Source organism: Neopsephotus bourkii, unplaced genomic scaffold, assembly GCF_033783945.1.
Source record: "Neopsephotus bourkii isolate Nb327-2 ecotype Australia unplaced genomic scaffold, CSIRO-AGI_Nbou_v1 NB_904, whole genome shotgun sequence".
Taxonomy (NCBI): Eukaryota; Metazoa; Chordata; class Aves; order Psittaciformes; family Psittacidae; genus Neopsephotus; species Neopsephotus bourkii.
The window spans coordinates 372340-393666 of NW_026901398.1; the positions used below are offsets into that span (position 1 = coordinate 372340).

Genomic DNA, 21327 nt, shown 5'->3' on the forward strand with positions numbered 1-21327 from the left:
ACCTCCCCATGGCACCGTGTCCCCATGGCAACCATCTCCCCATGGCAACCTGTCCCCATGGCAACCATCTCCCCATGGCAACGTGTCACCATGGCAACCACATCCCCATGGCAACCATCTCCCCATGGCAACGTGTCACCATGGCAACCACATCCCCATGGCAACCACATCCCCATGGCAACCACCTCCCCATAGCAACTACCTCCCCATGGCAACGTGCCCCCATGGCAACGTGTCCCCATGGCAGCCCCCTCCCCATGGCAACAACCTTCCCATGGCAGTGTGTCCCCATGGCAACCATCTCCCATGGCAACGACCTCCTCATGGCAACCGCCTCCCCATGGCCTCCACCTCCCCAGTGCCATTTAGGTGCAGTCCCCCATCCCACCAGTGTCCCCCAGTCCCCACCAGTGTCCCCATCACGGGATGGACACGTGGATGAGGATGGACACCCCCCCCACCCCCGGGGTGCCCCTCAGGGGGTTCTGGGGACCCCCACACTCCGAGATGTGGTGCCCCAAGGGGGGGACATGGGTAACAAGCGGGGGTCATGGGCTATTGGGGACACAGAGGACATGGGGGGAGACGGAGGAAGGGGGGGGGTCAGCTGGGCTCCATCCCCCCCTCTTTCCCCCAATCCCCCCCAGCACAGAAGAAGCCATGAGGGGTTAAGCTCTTTTATTGCTCTGAATTGGGGGGGGCGGGGCCCTGTGGGTGCCCCATGAGGGGGGGGGAGCAGAGGGTGCCCCCCCCCCCCCCCCCGGGGTTAGTTTGGGGGTGCACAGGGGGTGATGGGGGGCCCACAGCCTCTTAGTAGTAGGTCTCCTTCTCCACCCAGCCTGCAATGGGGAGGGCATCAGGGGGGTGCCCCCCACCCCTCCTGGCTCTCCCCTTCTCCTATGGGGCTTCTGCTTCCCCTCACCCTCCTTCACCCCCAACCCCTTATGCTTATAGGGTGCCCCCATCCCCCTGTGGGTCCCTTCAGACCTCCCTAACCCTGAGGATGCTTTGGGGGGGGGGGGCTGTGCCATTATTGGGGTGCGTTGGGTACTTGGGGGGGGTGGCTTGAAAATGGGGGATTTGGGGGATGGATCCCAATTGGGGGGGGGCTGAGCTCCACGTGATGGGGTTGGGGGTCTGGGGTCTATGGGGGTGTTTAGGGTCCTATGAGGGGGGTTCTGGGGTCCCCACTCACCGCCCGGGTACCGGCGCAGGATGAGCTTCCGCACTTCATCATAGGCAAAGATGAGGAGGCTGTAGGGGAAGGCGCAGAACCACCAAGTGACCCTGAATGGGACAAGGGGTTAGAATGGGGGTGACGCGGGGGGAGCACCCATGGGTGCGGGTCCCCCCCCTTTGCTCCCAGCTCACTTGAGGGGGTACATGCGCAGGGCCACCCCCATGCCGGGGCAATAGGACAGGAACGCGGCCAGCGCCGTCTCCTCCAGCAGCCCGAAGATGAGGATCTTGTTCCTGTTGTGGGGGTGCAGAGGGGAGCGGGTGGGTGCGGGGGGGGGGGCACCCATGGGTGCTGCTTGAGGGGGGTTAAAGGGGGGGGGCACCCACTTCATGCCCTGCTGGAAGACGGAGTTGCGGCGGGTCTTGCAGATGATGAGGTCGGCCCATTGCACCACCACGATGCTGGCGAAGAAGGCGGTGTGGCACGTGAACTCCACCACCTTGCGCTGCTCGTAGGTCTGGGCATGGGCAGGGGAGGGAGGTGGGAGAGGGAGTGGATATTATGGGATGCGGTCATAGGATAAGGGAACATGGATATGGGAGATGGGATACAGTCATCGGATAGGAGAACATGGATATGGGATACGGGATGTGGGAGATGGGATGCAGGCGTGGGGTAGGGGGACATGGATATGGGATAGGGACATGGGACATGGGATGCAGTCATGGGATAGGGGAACATGGATATGGGATATGGACGTGGATATGGGAGATGGAATACAGTCATGGGATAGGGGAACATGGATATGGGATATGGGATACAGGACATGGGACATGGGATGCAGTCATAGGATAGGAGAACATGGATAAGGGATACGGACGTGGATATGGGAGATGGGATGCAATCATGGCATAGGGGAACATGGATATGGGATATGGGATATGGGATACAGGACATTGAGACATGGGATGCAGTCATGGGATAGGGGAACATGGATATGGGATAGGGACATGGATATGGGAGATGGGATGCAGGCATGGTATAGGGGAACATGGATATGGGATACAGGACATGGGACATGCGATGCAGTCATGGCATAGGGGAACGTGGATATGGGATACGGACATGGATATGGGAGATGGGATGCAGGCATGGGATAGGAGAACATGGATATGGGATATGGGATACAGGACATGGGATGCAGGCATGGGGTAGGAGAACATGGATATGGGATAGGGACGTGGATATGGGAGATGGGATGCAGTCGTGGGGTAGGGGAACATGGATATGGGATACAGATGTGGATTTGGGAGATGGGATACAGGACATGGGACATGGGATGCAGGCATGGGATAGGGGAACTTGGATATGGGATATGGACGTGGATATGGGAGATGGGATGCAGGCGTGGGATAGGGGGACATGGATATGGGATAGGGACATGGGAGATGGGATGCAGGCATGGGATAGGAGAACATGGATATGGGATATGGGATACGGACATGGATATGGGAGATGGGATGCAGTCATAGGATAAGGGAACATGGATATGGGATACGGGATTTGGGACATGGGAGGCAGGTGTGGGGTAGGGGGACATGGATATGGGATAGGGACGTGGATATGGGACATGGGATGCAGTCGAGATAGGGGAACATGAATGTGGGATATGGGATACAGGACGTGGGACATGCGATGCAGTCATGGGCTAGGGGAACATGGATATGGGATATGGGATACAGGACACAGACACAGGACATGGGACACAGTCATGGGATATGGGAACATGAGTATGGGATATGGGATACAGGACAGGGACACAGGGCATGGGATATGGGATGCAGTCATGGGATATGGGAACATGGACACGGAATATGGGATATGGGACATGGGACATAGACATAGGGACATGGACAGAGACATGGACACGGGATACAGGACACAGGAACATGGGCATGGGGAGATGGATGCAGACATGGACATGGGACAGGGACATGGGGCACGGACACGGGACATGGGCACGGGCATGGGGGATGGGACAGGGACACACGGGTGGGGATAGGATCAGTGCAGGCTGCACAGCAGAGCATGGATGGGTGTGGGGCTGAGGCAGGAGGATGTGGAACACGTGTGTGCACGTGTGTGTGTGACACGTGTGACATGTGTGTGTGACGTGTGTGTGACGTGTGTGACATGTGTGTGATGTGTGTCTGTGTGACGTGTGTGTGTCTGCATCCGTGTGTGTGTGTGCCCCCACGTGTGCACCCATGTGTTTGACGTGTGTGTGTGACGTGTGTGTGTCTGCCCCCATGTGTGTGATGTCTGTGTGTGTGCCCCACGTGTGCACCCATGTGTGTGATGTGTGTGTGTGACGTATGTGTGTCTGCACCTGTGTGTGTGTGTGTGCCCCCATGTGTGCATCCGTGTGTGTGACGTGTGTCTGCAGCCGTGTGTGTGTGTGCACATCCGTGTGTGTGACGTGTGTGTGTGCACCCATGTGTGCCCCATGTGTGTGATGTGTGTGTGTGCCCCATGTGTGCACCCATGTGTGTGATGTGTGTGTGTGTGCCCCATGTGTGCACCCATGTGTGTGATGTGTGTGTGTGTGCCCCATGTGTGTGCCCCATGTGTGCACCCATGTGTGTGATGTGTGTGTGTGTGACGTGTGTCTGCAGCCATGTGTGTGTGTGTGCTTCCATGTGTGTGCCCCATGTGTGCATACATGTGTGTGTGTGTGCACCCATGCGTGTGCATGTGTGCCCCATGTGTGCATACATGTGTGTGCCCCATTTGTGCGCCCATGTGTATGCATGTGTGCCCCATGTGTGCCTCATGTGTGTGCATATGTGCCCCATGTATGCATACATGTGTGCGTGTCTGCACCTGTGTGTGTGCCCCATGTGTTTGTGTGTGCACCCATGCATGTGCATGTGTGCCCCATGTGTGCATACATGTGTGTGTGTCTGCACCCATGTGTGTGTTCCCTATGTGTGCACCCATGTGTGTGATGTGTGTGTGCCCCATGTGTGTTGCCCCACACGTGCCCCTATGTGTGCTGTATGTGTGTGCCCCATGTGTGTGCTCCTTACACCTGCACCCCTGTGTGGATGTCCCCCCCCCGCACAATCCCTCTGGTCCCACGCACCCACTCCTGCCCGTAGGAGTCCTCCAGGTCATTGGTGGAGCGGTCGTCCCAGGCCAGGCGGATCCCCAGCAGCGTCCCCGGCAGGAACCCGTTCTCCGCCAGGATCACGAAGTAGGTGAAGAACCCGCCCAGGGCCTGGATCATCCCTGCAGGGGGAGCAGCGGGCTCAGGGCATGGGGAACGGCAGCGGTGCCCTGGGAGAGGGCGGTGGGAGCCTGGGGGCTGCAGCCGGGGACTGGGACCGGTACCAGGGGATTGGGGACTGGGATCATGGGATAATGGGCTGGCACACTGGGATCAGGGATTGGGACCATGGGATCAGGGATTGGGACCATGGGATAAGGGATTGGTACCATGGGATCAGGGATTGGCACCATGGGATCACGGATCAGTACCATGGGATAAGGGATTGGCACCCTGGTTATCAGGGATTGGCACCATGGGATCAAGGATTGGCACGTGGGGATTGGGATCAGCATCCTGGGATCAGGGACTGGGGCCATGGGATCGGGGATTGGTACCAGGGGATAACAGACTGGCACACTGGGATAAGGGACTGGTACCATGGGATCAGGGACTGGGATCATGGGATAAGGGATTGGAACCATGGGATCAGGGATTGGTACCAGGGGATAATGGACTGGCACACTGGGATAAGGGATTGGGACCATGGGATCGGGGATTGGTACCAGGGGATTGGGATCAGCATCCTGGGATCACGGATCGGTACCATGTGATAAGGGATTGGGACCATGGGATCAGGGATTGGTACCAGGGGATAACGGACTGGCACACTGGGATAAGGGATTGGGACCATGGGATCGGGGATTGGTACCAGGGGATTGGGATCAGCATCCTGGGATCAGGGATTGGTACCATGGGATCAGGGATTGGGGCCATGGGATCAGGGATTGGTACCAGGGGATCAGGGATTGGGATCATGGGATAAGGGATCGGCACCCTGGGATCAGTGACTGGTACGTGGGTATTGGGATCAGCATCCTGGGATCAGGGATTGGCACCATGGGAACAGGGATTCCAATCATGGGATCAGGGATTGGGATCATGGGATAAGGGATTGGTACTGTGGGATCAGGGATCAGTACCATGGGATCAGGGATTGGGGCCATGGGATCAGGGATTGGCACCATGAGATCAGGGATTGGTACCATGGGATTGGCACCATGGGATAAGGGATCAGCACTCTGGGATCAGGAATTGGCACCCTGGGATAAGGGATTGGCATCCCAGGATTGGCACCACTGGATCAGGGATTGGCACCTGGGGATTGGGATCAGCACCCTGGGATAAGGGATTGGCACCATGGGATCAGGGATTGGGATGCCGGGATTGGCACCATGGATGAGGGATCAGCATCCTGGGATTGGCACCATGGGATTGCGGATTGGCACCCTGAGATGAGGGATCAGCACTTTGGGATCACTACTGGGTGCCCTGGGGTCACCAATGGGTGCTGCAGTGGCACTCACCAACCTGCCTGTAGTACCTGTGGGTGCCCATCACCGATCTGCCCATAGCACCCATCGGTGCCCCTCATTGATCTGCCCATAGCACCCATGGGTGCCTCTCATCCATCTGCTCATAGCACCCATGGGTGCCTATCATCCATCTGCTAATAGCACCCATGGGTGCCCTTCACCGATCCACCCACAGCCCCCACAGCACCCATGGGTGCCCTAACCGATCTGCCTGTAACACCCATGGATACCCACCATTGATCTGCCCATAACACCCATGGGTGCCCCTCATTGATCTGCCCATAGCACCCATGGGTGCCCCTCATTGATCTTCCCATAGCACCCATGGGTGCCCCTCATTGATCTGCCCATAGCACCCATGGGTGCCCCTCATTGATCTTCCCATAGCACCCATGGGTGCCTCTCATCCATCTGCTCATAGCACCCATGGGAGCCCGTCACCGATCCACCCGCAGCACCCATGGGTGCCCTCACTGATCTGCCCATAGCACCCATGGGTGCCCCTCATTGATCTGTCCATAGCACCCATGGGTGCCCCTCATTGATATTCCCATAGCACCCATGGGTGCCCCTCATTGATCTGCCCATAGCACCCATGGGTGCCCTTCACCAATCCACCCACAGCCCCCACAGCACCCATGGGTGCCCATCACTGATCTGCCCATAACACCCATGGGTACCCCTCATTGATCTGCCCATAGCACCCATGGGTGCCCGTCACCGATCCACCCACAGCACCCGCAGCCCCCATGGGTACAACTCATTGATCTGCCCATAGCACCCATGGGTGCCCCTCAATGATCTGCCCATAGCACCCATGGGTGCCCATCACCGATCCACCCGCAGCCCCCATGGGTGCCCTCACCGATCTGCCCGTAGGCCATGCTGATGAGCCGCTCATTCACCAGCTTGTCCGTGCGCGGGTTCCGCGGCTGCCGCTTCATGATGTCGCTCTCGGCCGCCTCGTAGGCCAAGGAGATGGCGGGGACCTGGGGGGGACATCAGCACCCGCTCACCCCCCATCACCCATTGTCACCCCCATTGTCACCCCCATCACCCATTGTCACCCCCATCGCCCATTGTCACCCCCATCGCCCATTGTCACCCCCCATTGTCACCCATTGTCACCCCCCAACTGTCACCCCCGTCACCCATTGTCACCATTGCCCATTGTCACCCCCATCACCCATTGTCACCCCCATCACCCATTGTCACCCCCATCACCCATTGTCACCCCCATCACCCATTGTCACCCCTATCGCCCATTGTCACCCCCATTGTCACCCCCATCACCCATTGTCACCCCTCACTGTCACCCCCCATCACCCATTGTCACCCCCATCGCCCATTGTCACCATCATCCATTGTCACTCCTATTGCCCGTTGTCACCCCGATCACCCATTGTCACCCCCATTGCCCACTGTCATCCCTCATTACCCATTGTCACCGTTGCCCATTGTCACCCCCATCACCCATTATCACCCCCATCGCCCATTGCCCCCCCCATCCCCACCATGTCGGTGCCCAGGTCGATGCAGAGGATGGTGACGGTGCCCAGGGGCAGGGGGATGTTGGCGATGATGAAGAGCAGGAAGGGGGTGATCTCGGGGATGTTGCTGGTCAGGGTGTAGGCAATGGACTTCTTCAGGTTGTCAAAGATCAGGCGGCCTGAGGGCACGGGGATGGTCACCAACGGGGCGTCATCAAACCCCGAACCTCCCCCTTGATCCCATCGGGATGTCCCTATGGGGCAGGGACCTTCCTCCACGCCGGTGACGATGGAGGCGAAGTTGTCGTCCAATAGGATCATGTCGGCCGCCTGCTTGGAGACGTCGGAGCCGGCGATGCCCATGGCGACCCCGATGTCGGCCTTCTTCAGGGCCGGGGAGTCGTTGACGCCGTCCCCGGTCACCGCCACGATGGCGCCCTTGGGGCACGGGGAGGAGGGTGAGGGGGGGACCCCGTGGTGGGGACCATCCACAGAGTGATGGTGCTCTGGGGATAGGGGGGGTCAGGCACTGTGGGGATGGGGCATGGGGACACGATGGGGCCAACATAGGGAGAGCGTGGGGCATGGGGATGGGGATGCAGTGGGGATGGGGACAACATAGGGACAGCATTGGGCATGGGGACAGCATGGGGATGGGGACAGCATGGGGATGGGAACCATGGGGATGGGGAGCATGGGGATGGGGAGCATGGGGATGGGGACCATGGGGATGGGGAACCATGGGGATGGGGAGCATGGGGATGGGGACCATGGGGATGGGAACCATGGGGATGGGGACCATGGGGATGGGGAGCATGGGGATGGGGAGCATGGGGATGGGGAGCATGGGGATGGGGAGCATGGGGATGGGGAACCATGGGGATGGGGACCATGGGGATGGAGAGCACAGGGATGGAGACCATGGGGATGGGGAGCATGGGGATGGGGACACCATGGGGATGGGGACAGCATGGGGATGGGGACACCATGGTTATGGGGACAGCATGGGGATGGGGACAGCATGGGGATGGGGACGCAGTGGGGATGGGGACACCATGGTTATGGGGACAGCATGGGGATGGGGACAGCATGGGGCTGGGGATGCAGTGGGGATGGGGACACCATGGGGACACCACAGGGACACCACAGAGCATGGGGACTGCATGGGGATGGGGACAGCATGGGGATGGGGACACCACAGGGCATTGGGACAGCATGGGGATGGGGATGCAATGGGGATGGGGACACCATGGAGCAACGCAGGGGTATAGGAACATTGTGGGACACAGGGATGGGGACATCAGAGGACACGGGATGGGGACATCAATGGACACAGGATGGGGACATGGGAGACATGGGATGGAGACAGAGGATACAGGATGGGGACATCAGAGAACATGGGATGAGGACATCAATGGACACGGGATGGGGACATCAGTAGACAATAGATGGGGCCATCAGAGGACACAGGATGGGGACATGGGGGACACAGGATGGGGACATCAGAGGACACAGGACAGGGACATGGGGGCATGGGATGGGGACATCAGAGGACACAGGACAGGGACATGGGGGCATGGGATGGGGACATCAAAGGGCACGGGATGGGGACATCAGAGGACACAGGATGGGGACATGGGGGACATGGGATGGGGCCATCGGAGGACACGGGATGGGGACATGGGGGACATGGGATAGGGACATCAGAGGACACAGGATGAGGACAGCAGAAGACACGGGATGGGGACATGGGGGACATGGGATGGGGCCATCGGAGGACACGGGATGGGGACATGGGGGACACAGTATGGGGACATGGAGGCCACAGGATGGGGACATGGAGACCACAGGATGGGGACATGGGGGACATGGGATGGGGACATCAGAGGACATGGGATGGGGACATCAGAAGACATGGGATGGAGACATCAGAGGACATGGGATGGGGACATGAGATGGGTACATCGGAGAACATGGGATGGGGCCATGGGGGCCATGGGATGGGGCCATGGGGGCCACAGGATGGGGACATCAGAGGACACAGGATGGGGACATGGGGGACAAGGGATGGGGACATCAGAGGACAGAGGATGGGACCATGGGGGCCATGGTGGCCATGGGATGGGGGCCATGGGGGCCACAGGATGGGGACATCAGAGGACAAGGGATGGGGCCATGGGGGCCATGGGATGGGGGCCATGGGATGGGGCCATGGGATGGGGCCATGGGATGGGGCCATGGTGGCCATGGGGACCTGTCTCTGGCAGCCCTCCACGATGATGAGTTTCTGCTGCGGGGACGTGCGGGCGAAGACGATCTCGGTGTGGTTCTTGAGGATCTCATCCAGCTGCTCCGAGCTCATGTCCTTGAGGTCAGAGCCGTGAACCACGCAGGCCTTGGCCTCCCTGCGGCACCGGGCATCAGTGGGGGGACCAAGGACCCCCGGTACCCCCCTTCCCCATAGCCCCCCCACGCACCGGGGGTTGACCTGGCTGACGGGGATGTTGAGCCGCGCCGCGATGTCCTCCACGGTCTCGTTGCCCTCGGAGATGATGCCGACCCCTTTGGCGATGGCTTTGGCCGTGATGGGGTGGTCCCCGGTCACCATGATCACCTATGGGGAGGGTCACAGAGAGAGGGATGAGGCTTGGAGCAGCGGGGAGGGACCCCATTGGTGGGGTTGGGGTGCATGGAGAGGGGGTCTGGGTCTCGCCTTGATGCCGGCGCTGCGGCATTTGCCGACGGCGTCGGGGACGGCGGCGCGGGGGGGGTCGATCATGGACATGAGCCCCACGAAGCAGAGGTTGTCGGTGGGGAAGTTCACGTCGTCGGCGTCGAAGCGGAACCCCCGCGGGAACTTGTCCGGGGGCAGGTAGAGGTGGCAGAACCCTGCGGGGTGGTGAATGCAAGGGCACCCAATGGCACCCAATGGTGGCCAATGGCACCCAGTGGTACCCAATGGCACCCAATGGCACCCAATGGTACCCAATGGCACCCAATGGTGCCCAATGGTGCCCAATGGCTCCCAATGGTGCCCAATGGCTCCCAATGGCTCCCAATGGTGCCCAACGGTACCCAATGGCGCCCAATGGTACCCAATGATACTCAATGATACCCAATGGTAGCCAATGGCACCCAGCGGCACTCAACGGTACACAATGGCACCCAGTGGCACCCAATGGTACCCAATGGCACCCAATGGTACCCAGTGGCACCCAATGGCACCCAATGGTACTCAATGATACCCAATGGTACCCAATGGCGCCCAATGGCACCCAATGGTACCCAATGGCGCTCAATGGCACCCAGTGGCACCCAATGGCACCCAATGGTGCCCAATGGCACCCAATGGCACCCAATGGTACCGAATGGCACCCAGTGACACCCAATGGCACCCAGCGGTACCCAATGGCACCCAATGGCACCCAACGGCACCCAATGGCACCCAACGGCACCCAATGGTACCCAGTGGCACCCAGTGACAGCCAATGGTACCCAATGCTACCCAGTGGCACCCAATGGTACCCAATGGCACCCAGTGGTACCCAATGGTACCCAGTGGCACTCAACGGTACACAATGGCACCCAGTGGCACCCAATGGTACCCAATGGTACCCAGCGGCACTCAACGGTACACAATGGCACCCAGTGTCACCCAATGGTACCCAATGGCACTCAATGGTACCCAATGGTACCCAATGGCACCCAGTGACACCCAATGGTACCCAATGGCACACAATGGTATCCAATGGCACACAATGGCACCCTCTTCCTCCACATCCTCACCACAACCCGTCCCTATGTACCCCATGTCCCCAAATTCTGCCACCTCACACCATGGCTCCGTGTCCACCTCATCCCCAGGTCCTTCACACCCCGTGCACCACATCCCAGCACCCATATGTCTTCTATTTCCTTCATGTGTCCATGTCCTTCTGTCCTCCATGTCCCTATGTCCTCCCATCCTTATGTCCTCCATGTCCCTATGTCCTCCCATCCTTATGTCCTCCATGTCCCTATGTCCTCCCATCCTTCTGTCCTCCATGTCCCTATGTCCTCCCATCCTTATGTCCTTCATGTCCCTATGTCCTCCCATCCTTATGTCCTCCATGTCCCTATGTCCTCCCATCCTTATGTCCTTCATGTCCCTGTCCTCCCATCCTTATGTCCTCCATGTCCCTATGTCCTCCCATCCTTCTGTCCTCCATGTCCCTATGTCCTCCCATCCTTATGTCCTCCATGTCCCTATGTCCTCCCATCCTTATGTCCTTCATGTCCCTATGTCCTCCCATCTTGTCCTCCATGTCCCTATGTCCTCCCATCCTGTTTGTTTTTTGTCCTCCATGTCCCTATGCTCCCATCCTTTGTCCTCCATGTCCCTTGTCCTCCATCCTTTGTCCTTGTTTGTTTTTGTTTGTTATGTCCTCCCTCCTTTGTCCTCATGTCCCTGTCCTCCCATCCTTATGTCCTCCATGTCCCTATGTCCTCCCATCCTTATGTCCTCCATGTCCCTATGTCCTCCCGTCCTTCTGTCCTCCATGTCCCTATGTCCTCCCATCCTTATGTCCTCCATGTCCCTATGAGCTCCCATCCTTCTGTCCTCCATGTCCCTATGTGCTCCCATCCTTATGTCCTCCATGTCCCTATGTCCTCCCATCCTTCTGTCCTCCATGTCCCTATGTCCTCCCATCCTTCTGTCCTCCATGTCCCTATGTCCTCCCATCCTTATGTCCTCCATGTCCCTATGTGCTCCCATCCTTATGTCCTCCATGTCCCTATGTCCTCCCATCCTTCTGTCCTCCATGTCCCTATGTCCTCCCATCCTTCTGTCCTCCATGTCCCTATGTCCTCCCATCCTTATGTCCTCCATGTCCCTATGTCCTCCCATCCTTCTGTCCTCCATGTCCCTATGTCCTCCCATCCTTCTGTCCTCCATGTCCCTATGTCCTCCCATCCTTATGTCCTCCATGTCCCTATGTCCTCCCATCCTTATGTCCTCCATGTCCCTATGTGCTCCCATCCTTATGTCCTCCATGTCCCTATGTGCTCCCATCCTTCTGTCCTCCATGTCCCTATGTCCTCCCATCCTTATGTCCTCCATGTCCCTATGTGCTCCCATCCCTATGTCCTCCACATCCCTATGTGCTCCCATCCTTATGTCCTCCATGTCCCTATGTCCTCCCATCCTTATGTCCTCCATGTCCCTATGTCCTCCCATCCTTATGTCCTCCATGTCCATGCCCCTATTTCTCCCATACCCTTATGCCCTCCACATCACCATATCCCTACATCCCTACATCCTCCATGTCCCCATGCCCTTATGTCCCCCCCATCCACACCCTCTCCACCCCTATTGCCACTGCATTCTCCTTGCCCCCCATCCCCATGCCAAGATCCCACTGCCGCTCACCCAGCACACGCTCCCCGAGCCCCCCCAGTTCCAGGTAGGCGTTCTGGAACGCTTCCCTCATCTCCTGGTCCAGCGGCACCTCCTGACCCTGCAGCAGGATGCGGGAGCACCGGTCCAGGATGCGCTCGGGGGCTCCCTTCATCACCAGCAGATAACCCTGGGGGTCCTCCTCCCGCTCGTGGATGGAGAGCTACGGCACACAGGGATACGGCATCGGTGCTGGGTACCACAACCTCCCTGCCCCGGTACCACCGACCCCTATCCCCCACACCTGGTACTTGTTGGTGGAGTTGAAAGGGATCTCGGTGACTTTGGGGTTCCGGTCCCGCATCTTCTTCACGGAGCCGCAGGACAATTGGATGCACTTGAGCAGCGCCGACTCCGAGGCGTCCCCCGCTGTGTCCCGCTGTGTGGGGCATAGACACCCATGGGGACCCCTGTAGGGTGATGATGGGGGGGGACACACATTGGGGGGGCACCCACCTTGGAGATGGAGATGTTCTCCTGGCCTGGCTTGAAGACGGCGCGGTTGCAGAGCCCCGCGATGCGCGCCAGGGCCGCCCAGGTTGGGGAGCGCTTGTCAAAGGTGGCACCTGTGGGAGGCATCAGCACCAAGGGGACCCCCCCCAAGGGTGCTGGGGGCACCCCCCAGAGGTCCACAGGGTGCTCATGGGGGGTGCAGGGTGGGAGGGGGCCAAAGGGTGGGAACAGGGGTGGGGAAGGGTTGGGGGCTCCTGGGGTTGGGGTGTTTGGGATTGGGGTGTTTGGGGTCAGGGTGTTTTGCATTGGGTGTTTGGGGTCAAGGTGTTTGCAGTTGAGGTGTTCTGGGCTGCATTAGGGTGTTGCTGTTGGGTGTTTGGGGTTGTGTTTGGGGTCAGGGTGTTGGGGTTGGGTGTTTGTGGCTGGATGTTTGTTTGAGTCAGGGTGTTGGGGTCAGGGTGTTGGTGTTGGGTGTTTGTGGCTTTGGGTGTGTGTTGGGTGTTTTTGTGTTTGGGTGGGTGTGGGGTTGGGTGTGGCGGAGTTTGAGACCAGGGTGCTGGTGTTGGTGTTGGGTGTTTGTGGCTGGGTGTTTAGGGTTGAGGTGTTTGGGGTCAGGGTGTTGGGGTCAGGGTGCTGGTGTTGGGTCTTTTGGTTCAGAGTGTTTGGGATTGGGGTAACTGGGGTCAGGGTGCTGGTGTTGGTGTTGAGTGTTTGGGCTCAGGGTGTTGGGGTCAGGGTGTTGGTGTTAGGTGTTTGTGGCTGGCTGTTGGGGTCAGGGTGGTTGGGGTCAGGATGTTGGTGTTCGGTGTTGGGTGTTTGGGGTTGGGGTGTTTGGGGTCAGGGTGTTGGGGACAGGGTGGTTGGGTTTGGGGTGTTTGGGATTGGGTGTTTTGGTTCAGAATGTTTGGGATTGGGGTGACTGCAGTTGGGTGTTTGGGATCAGGGTGCTGGTGTTGGGTGTTGGTGGCTGGGTGCTGGGGTCAGGGTGTTGGTGTTGGGTGTTGGGGTCAAGGTGTTGGGGGTCAGGGTGTTGGTGTTGGGTGTTGGTGTTGGGTGTTGGGGGTCAGGGTGTTGGGGTCAGGGTGCTGGTGTTGGTGTTGGGTGTTGGTGGCTGGGTGTTGGGGTCAGGGTGCTGGTGTTGGTGTTGGGTGCTGGTGGCTGAGTGTTGGGGTCAAGGTGTTGGGGTCAGGGTGTTTGGGGTCAGGGTGCTGGTGCTGGTGTTGGGGGTCAGGGTGTTGGGGTCAGGGTGTTGGTGGCTGGGTGTTGGGGTCAGGGTGGTTGGGGTCAGGGTGCTGGTGTTGGGTGTTGGGGTCAGGGTGCTGGTGCTGGTGTTGGGTGTTGGTGGCTGGGTGTTGGGGTCAGGGTGTTGGGGGTCAGGGTGTTGGTGTTGGGTGTTGGTGTTGGGTGTTGGGGTCAGGGTGCTGGTGTTGGCTGCTGGCGGCAGGGTGCTGAGCACCCACCCGACTGGTCCTCGGTGGTGTCGGCCTCGTGGATCTGGTTGTCGAACCACATGTGCGCCACGGTCATGCGGTTCTGGGTGAGGGTCCCGGTCTTGTCGGAGCAGATGGTGGACGTGGAGCCCAGCGTCTCCACCGCCTCCAGGTTCTTCACCAGGCAGTTCTTGCGCGCCATGCGCTTGGCCGTCAGCGTCAGGCACACCTGGGGGCACCCATAGGGCTCAGGGGGCACCCAGAGGGCCCAGGGGAACCCATAGGGCTTGGGGGAACCCATAGGGGTTGGGGGAACCCATAGAGCTCAGGGGGCACCCATAGGGCTTGAGGGCACCCATAGGGCTTTGGAGAGCCCATAGGGCTCAGGGCGCACCCAGAGGGCTTGGGGGCACCCATAGGGCTCAGGGGGCACCCAGAGGGCTTGGGGGAACCCATAGGGCTCAGGGGGCACCCATAGGGCTTTGGGGCACCCATAGGGCTTTGGGGAACCCATAGGGCTCAGGGGGCACCCATAGGGCTTGGGGGCACCCATAGGGCTTTGGAGAACCCATAGGGCTCAGGGGGCACCCATAGGGCTTTGGAGAACCCATAGGGCTCAGGGGGCACACAGAGGGCTTGGGGGCACCCACAGGGCTTGGGGGCACCCATAGGGCTTGGGGGAACCCATAGGTCTCAAGGGGCACCCATAGAGCTTGGGGGCACCCACAGGGCTCAGGGGGCACCCACAGGGCTTGGGGGAACCCATAGGGCTCAAGGGGCACCCATAGGGCTTAGGGTGCACCAGGGACCATGGATGGGTGCACCAGTAGAACCAGCACCCACCACCTCCCTTCCAGTAAAACCAGTGCCCCCTGCCCCATAGGGCTTGGAGGGCACTTATGGAGCTTGGGGGGTACCTATGGGTCCCAGCAAGCACCCTGCACCAGTTTGGTGCATCAGTAGAACCACCACCCACCACCTCCCTCCCAGTGAAACCAGTGCCCGCACTGCACCAGTCCCTCCCAGTGCCACCCCATCACCAGGGCCCCGTACGGTGACGGTGGCCAGGAGCCCCTCGGGCACGTTGGCCACGATGATGCCGATGAGGAAGATGACGGCCTCGAGCCAGGTGTAGCCCAGGATGAGGGAGAGGATGAAGAAGGAGACGCCGAGGAAGACGGCCACGCCGGTGATGAGGCGGATGAAGTGCTCGATCTCCATGGCGATGGGCGTCCTGCCCACCTCCAGCCCCGAGGCCAGCGACGCGATGCGCCCCATCACCGTGCGGTCCCCGGTGGAGATGACGATGCCGCGCGCGGTGCCTGGATGCGGGCACCATGGGGATGGTGACCCCTTATTGTGGGTCACACCCCCCCCAAGGTGTGGGGCAGGGACCCCCATCCCCACCTTCCACGCAGTTGGTGGAGAAGAAGCAGATGTTGCGGGTCTCCAATGGGTTCTCATGGGTGAACTCGGGCGAGCGCGTCTGCGGCTCCGATTCCCCCGTCAGAGAGGAGTTGTCCACCTGAGGCAATGGATGTGGGTGCTGGGACCTTCCCCCATCCCCATCCCATCCCATACTGTGGGGTCCCCCCATCACCACCCCCGTGGTACCCACCTTGCAGCCATGGGAGGAGATGATGCGCATGTCGGCCGGCACCCGGTCCCCCCCCTTCACCTCCACCAGGTCGCCCACCACCACGTTCTCGGCGTTGATCTGGATCTTCTCGCCCTCGCGGATCACCAGCGCTTGCTGATGGGGACACGGAGCCCTAAAGGACCCCTGCCCCACACGGGACCCCCGATGTCCCCATCCCAGCCCGGTCCTACCTGGGGCACCATGTTCTTGAAGGAGTCCATGATCTTGGAGCTTTTGGCCTCTTGGTAATAGGAGAAGCAGCCGGTGACGATGACAACGGCGGCCAGGACGACCCCCAGGTAGAGCTGGGACCCAGAGGTGCTGTGAGCCCCACTGTGCCCATGGCCCACGGACCCCATGCCCCCCAAGGGTGCCCATGCCCAATGACACCCATGTCCCCAAGGGTCCTTATCCCCCTTAAGGATGCCCATGCTCAGTGGTACCCATGTCCCCCTCCAAGGATGCCCATGCTCAGTGGTACCCATGCCCCCCTCCAAGGATGCCCATACCCACTGATGCTGATGCCCCCCAAGTGTTCCTGTGCCCACTTAAGGGTGCCCATGCCCAGTGACACCCATGCCCCAAAGGGTCCTTATCCCCCTCAAGGGTGCCCATGCTCACTGGTCCCTATGTTCCCAAGGGTCCTTATCCCCCTCAAGGATGCCCATGCTCAGTGGTACCCATGTCCCTCCCCAAGGATGCCCATGCTCAGTGGTACCCATGTCCCTCTCCAAGGATGCCCATGCTCAGTGGTACCCATGTCCCTCTCCAAGGATGCCCATGCTCAGTGGTACCCATGTCCCCCTCCAAGGATGCCCATGCTCAGTGGTACCCATGTCCCCCTCCAAGGATGCCCATGCTCAGTGGTACCCATGTCCCTCTCCAAGGATGCCCATGCTCAGTGGTACCCATGTCCCCCTCAAGGATGCCCATGCTCAGTGGTACCCATGTCCCTCTCCAAGGATGCCCATGCTCAGTGGTACCCATGTCCCTCTCCAAGGATGCCCATGCTCAGTGGTACCCATGTCCCCCTCAAGGATGCCCATGCTCAGTGGTACCCATGTCCCTCTCCAAGGATGCCCATACCCACTGATGCTGATGCCCCCCAAGTGTTCCTGTGCCCACTCAAGGGTGCCCATGCCCAGTGACACCCATGTCCCCAAGGGTCCTTATCCCCCTCAAGGATGCCCATGCTCAGTGGTTCCCATGCCCCCAAGGGTCCTTATCCCCCTCAAGGATGCCCATACTCAGTGGTACCCATGTCCCTCTCCAAGGATGCCCATGCTCAGTGGTACCCATGTCCCCCTCCAAGGATGCCCATGCTCAGTGGTACCCATGTCCCCCTCAAGGATGCCCATGCTCAGTGGTACCCATGTCCCCCTCCAAGGATGCCCATGCTCAGTGGTACCCATGTCCCCCTCAAGGATGCCCATGCTCAGTGGTACCCATGTCCCTCTCCAAGGATGCCCATGCTCAGTGGTACCCATGTCCCCCTCCAAGGATGCCCATGCTCAGTGGTACCCATGTCCCTCTCCAAGGATGCCCATGCTCAGTGGTACCCATGTCCCTCTCCAAGGATGCCCATGCTCAGTGGTACCCATGTCCCCCTCAAGGATGCCCATGCTCAGTGGTACCCATGTCCCCCTCCAAGGATGCCCATGCTCAGTGGTACCCATGTCCCTCCCCAAGGATGCCCATACCCACTGATGCTGATGCCCCCCAAGTGTTCCTGTGCCCACTCCAGGGCGCCCATGCCCAATGCCACCCCAGCCCCCCCTCAGGGATGCAGGTGCCCCCCAGTGTCCCTATCCCCGGTGGTGCCGCTGTTCCCTGTGCCTCACGTTGTCATTGGAGGGCTCGTCCTCCATGGCGGCCTGGATGCCGTAGGCCAGGAAGCAGAGGATGGCTCCGATCCAGAGCAGGATGGAGAAGCCCCCAAAGAGCTGGCGGCAGAACTTGACCCACTCGGGGGTGGTCGGGGGGGGGGTCAGAGCGTTGGGGCCGTCCTGAGCCAGGATCTCAGCCGCCCGCGCGTTGGTCAGGCCCTGCGGGATGGGGACACGGTGACAACGGGGTCCCCAGGGGTGCTCGTCCCCCCCCCCCAAGGGTGCTTGTGTCCCCTGGGGATGTGTGGGGCTATGAGGGTGGGACATGGGGTATGGCCATGGTGACCCATGGGGACAGGGGTGCAGGAGGGGACAGGGATGGGTGTCACTTATGGGGACAGGAAGGACCCATCTCAGTGCCACCCATAGGGACAGCATGTACCCATCTCAACGCCCCCATTGGGACGTTGGACCCATCTCAATGCCCCCCATAGGGACAGGTTGGACCCACCTCAATGCCCCCCATAGGGACAGGAAGGACCCATCTCAGTGCCACCCATAGGGACAGGATGGACCCATCTCAGTGCCACCCATAGGGACGTTGGACCCATCTCAATGCCTCCCATAGGGATGGGATGGACCCATCTCAACGCCCCCATTGGGACAGGCTGGACCCACCTCAATGCCCCCATAGGGACACAATGGTTTGTTGGGGGTGGTTGTGGTGGTGGTTGTGGGACAGGATGGACATCTCAGTGCCCCCCATAGGGACGTTGGACCCAACTCAGTGCCCCCCATAGGGACAGGATGTACCCATCTCAATGCCCCCATTGGGACGTTGGACCCACCTCAATGCCCCCCATAGGGACAGGTTGGACCCACCTCAATGCCCCCATGGGGATAGTTTGGACCCACCTCAATGCCCCCATAGGGACAGGTTGGACCCATCTCAACGCCCCCATAGGGACAAGTTGGACCCACCTCAACGCCCCCATGGGGACAGGAAGGACCCATCTCAATGCCCCCCATAGGGACATGTTGGTGCCCATGGGGAAGTTTGGACCACTCATGCCCCCATAGGGACAGGTTGGCATTTGCCACTCGTGGGGACAGGAGGGACCCATCTCAGTGCCACCCATAGGGACAGGAAGGACCCATCTCAACGCCCCCATAGGGACAGGATGGACCCACCTCAATGCCCCCATGGGGACAGGTTGGACCCATCTCAACGCCCCCATAGGGACAGGAAGGACCCACCTCAATGCCCCCATGGGGACAAGTTGGACCCATCTCAGTGCCCCCCATAGGGACAGGAAGGACCCATCTCAGTGCCCCCCATAGGGACACGATGGACCCATCTCAGTGCCCCCCATAGGGACAGGAAGGACTCACCTCAATGCCCCCATAGGGACAGGATGGACCCACCTCAATGCCCCCACACCACCCACCCATCACCCCCTGCCACCACAACCACCACCACAACAGAGCCCCCCCATGTCCAGTGCCCGCTGTTGCCATCTCACCCGGGACAGATCCACCTGGTACCTCCTGCCCAGCTCATCCAGGGACAGTTTGTGGTCATCCTGCGGGCACCCAGCACCGGTGTGAGCGTGGTGGCCCCAGGCCCATGGCAGCGCCCATCGCCCGCGCGGTGGCACCAAGCCCATGGCAGCGCCCATTGCCAGTGCGGTGGCACCATGGTAGCACCCATCCCCAAAGCGGTGGCACCATGGCCATGGCAGCACCCATCGGGTGGTTGGGTGGGGTGGGGGGGTGGGGGTGTGGGGTTGGGGGTGGTGGTGGGGTGTGGGTGGGTGGGGTCCCGGCGTGGTGGCACCATGGTAGCACCCATCCCCGGCGCGGTGGCACCAGGCCCACGGCAGCGCCCATCCCGGCGCGGTAGCACCATGGCAGTGCCCATCCCTGGCGCGGTGGCCCCATGGCCATGGCAGCGCCCATTGCCAGTGCGGTGGCCCCATAGCCATGGCAGCGCCCATTGCTGGCGCGGTGGCCCCGTGGCCATGGCAGCGCCCATCGCCGGAGCGGTGGCACCATGGCCATGGCAGCGCCCATCCCCGGCGCGGTGGCACCATGGCCATGGCAGCGCCCATCCCCGGCGCAGTGGCACCATGGCAGCGCCCATTGCCGGAGCGGTGGCACCATGGCCATGGCAGCGCCCATCGCCGGTGTGGTGGCACCATGGCCATGGCAGCGCCCATCCCCAGCACGGTGGCCCCATGGCCATGGCAGTGCCCATCACCGGCACGGTGGCCCCATGGCCATGGCAGCGCCCATCCCAGGTGTGGTGGCACCAGGCCCATGGCAGTGCCCATCCCTGGCGCGGTGCCACCATGATAGCACCCATCCCCGGCGCGGTGGCACCATGGCCATGGCAGCGCCCATCGCGGTGCCGGTGCCGGTGCCCGCTCGCACTCACCATGTTCACCTCCTTCTTGAGCTCATCCAGCTCCTTCTCCTTCTGCTTCCTCTTGCCACCGCCATTCTCGGACGTGGTGGCCGCGGGCGAGTACTCGCGGCCGCTCTGTGGGGGGGGTTTGGGGGGGGGACCATGGGCTCGGGGGGGGGACGGGGGTCGCAGCGGCCCTGGCACCGCCCCGGCACCGGCCCCCGCCGTGGGCATTACCATGGGCATGGATGTCACGGCCAACATGGGGGTCACGGTGGCCACGGGCATCATCGAGGGCGTCACCGTGGGCACCCGGGGGGCTGCAGGCACCGGTGGCAGCGTGGGCATGGGGGGGTGGGGGGGGCGACGAGGGGGGGGGTTTAAGGGGAGCAGGGGGTTATGGGGGGGGCACTGTAAGGGGGCTATGGGGGGTCCGTTGTGGTTATGGGGGGGCATCACTGTGAGTAAGGGACTGTGGTTATGGGGGGGGCACTGTGAGTAAGGGGGGAGACTGGGGCCATGGGGGCTCCGTTGTGGTTATGAGGGCACTGTGAGTAAGGGGGGCACTGTAGGGGGCTATGGGGGGGTCCGTTGTGGTTATGGGGGGTCACTGTGAGTAAGGGAACAGGGGACTGGGGCCATGGGGGGTCCATTGTGGTTATGGGGGGGCACTGTGAGCAAAAGGGGGGACTGGGGCTATGGGGGGTCCACTGTGGTTATGGGGGGGCACTGTGAGTAAAGGGGGGGACTGGGGCTATGGGGGGTCCATTGTGGTTATGGGGGGGCACTGTGAGTAAGGGGGGCATTAGGGCTATGGGGGG

The 21327-nt window shown here is 60.7% G+C and overlaps 1 protein-coding gene across 1 annotated transcript; it reads right to left on the minus strand.

Annotated features, from left to right (window-relative positions):
* Nucleotides 1-695: 695 nt before the first annotated feature.
* Nucleotides 696-20812, minus strand: LOC133214548 (sodium/potassium-transporting ATPase subunit alpha-2). Its single transcript, XM_061357509.1, has 23 exons — nt 20744-20812; nt 20537-20641; nt 19623-19682; nt 18115-18318; nt 16465-16578; nt 16253-16387; nt 16042-16159; nt 15688-15956; nt 14665-14863; nt 13208-13317; nt 12996-13130; nt 12725-12914; nt 10028-10203; nt 9792-9928; nt 9569-9719; nt 7584-7752; nt 7339-7493; nt 6690-6813; nt 4326-4471; nt 1567-1697; nt 1372-1473; nt 1196-1287; nt 696-839 (listed from the first exon to the last, which is right to left on the minus strand). The coding sequence occupies exons 1-23, from the start codon at nt 20795-20797 to the stop codon at nt 811-813; spliced, it is 3105 nt and encodes a 1034-aa protein (XP_061213493.1). The 5' UTR covers nt 20798-20812; the 3' UTR covers nt 696-810.
* Between the last annotated feature and the right edge of the window lie 515 nt (nt 20813-21327).

Coding starts and splice junctions, on each gene's coding strand:
- LOC133214548 (XM_061357509.1), bottom strand. CDS start 20,797: ATGATGCCCGTGGCCACCGTGACCCCCATGTTGGCCGTGACATCCATG. Junction 15,957..16,041: donor CTCCACCAACTGCGTGGAAG/GTGGGGATGGGG, acceptor GCCCGCATCCAG/GCACCGCGCGCGGCATCGTC. Junction 14,864..15,687: donor GGCTCCTGGCCACCGTCACC/GTACGGGGCCCT, acceptor GGGTGCCCCCAG/GTGTGCCTGACGCTGACGGC.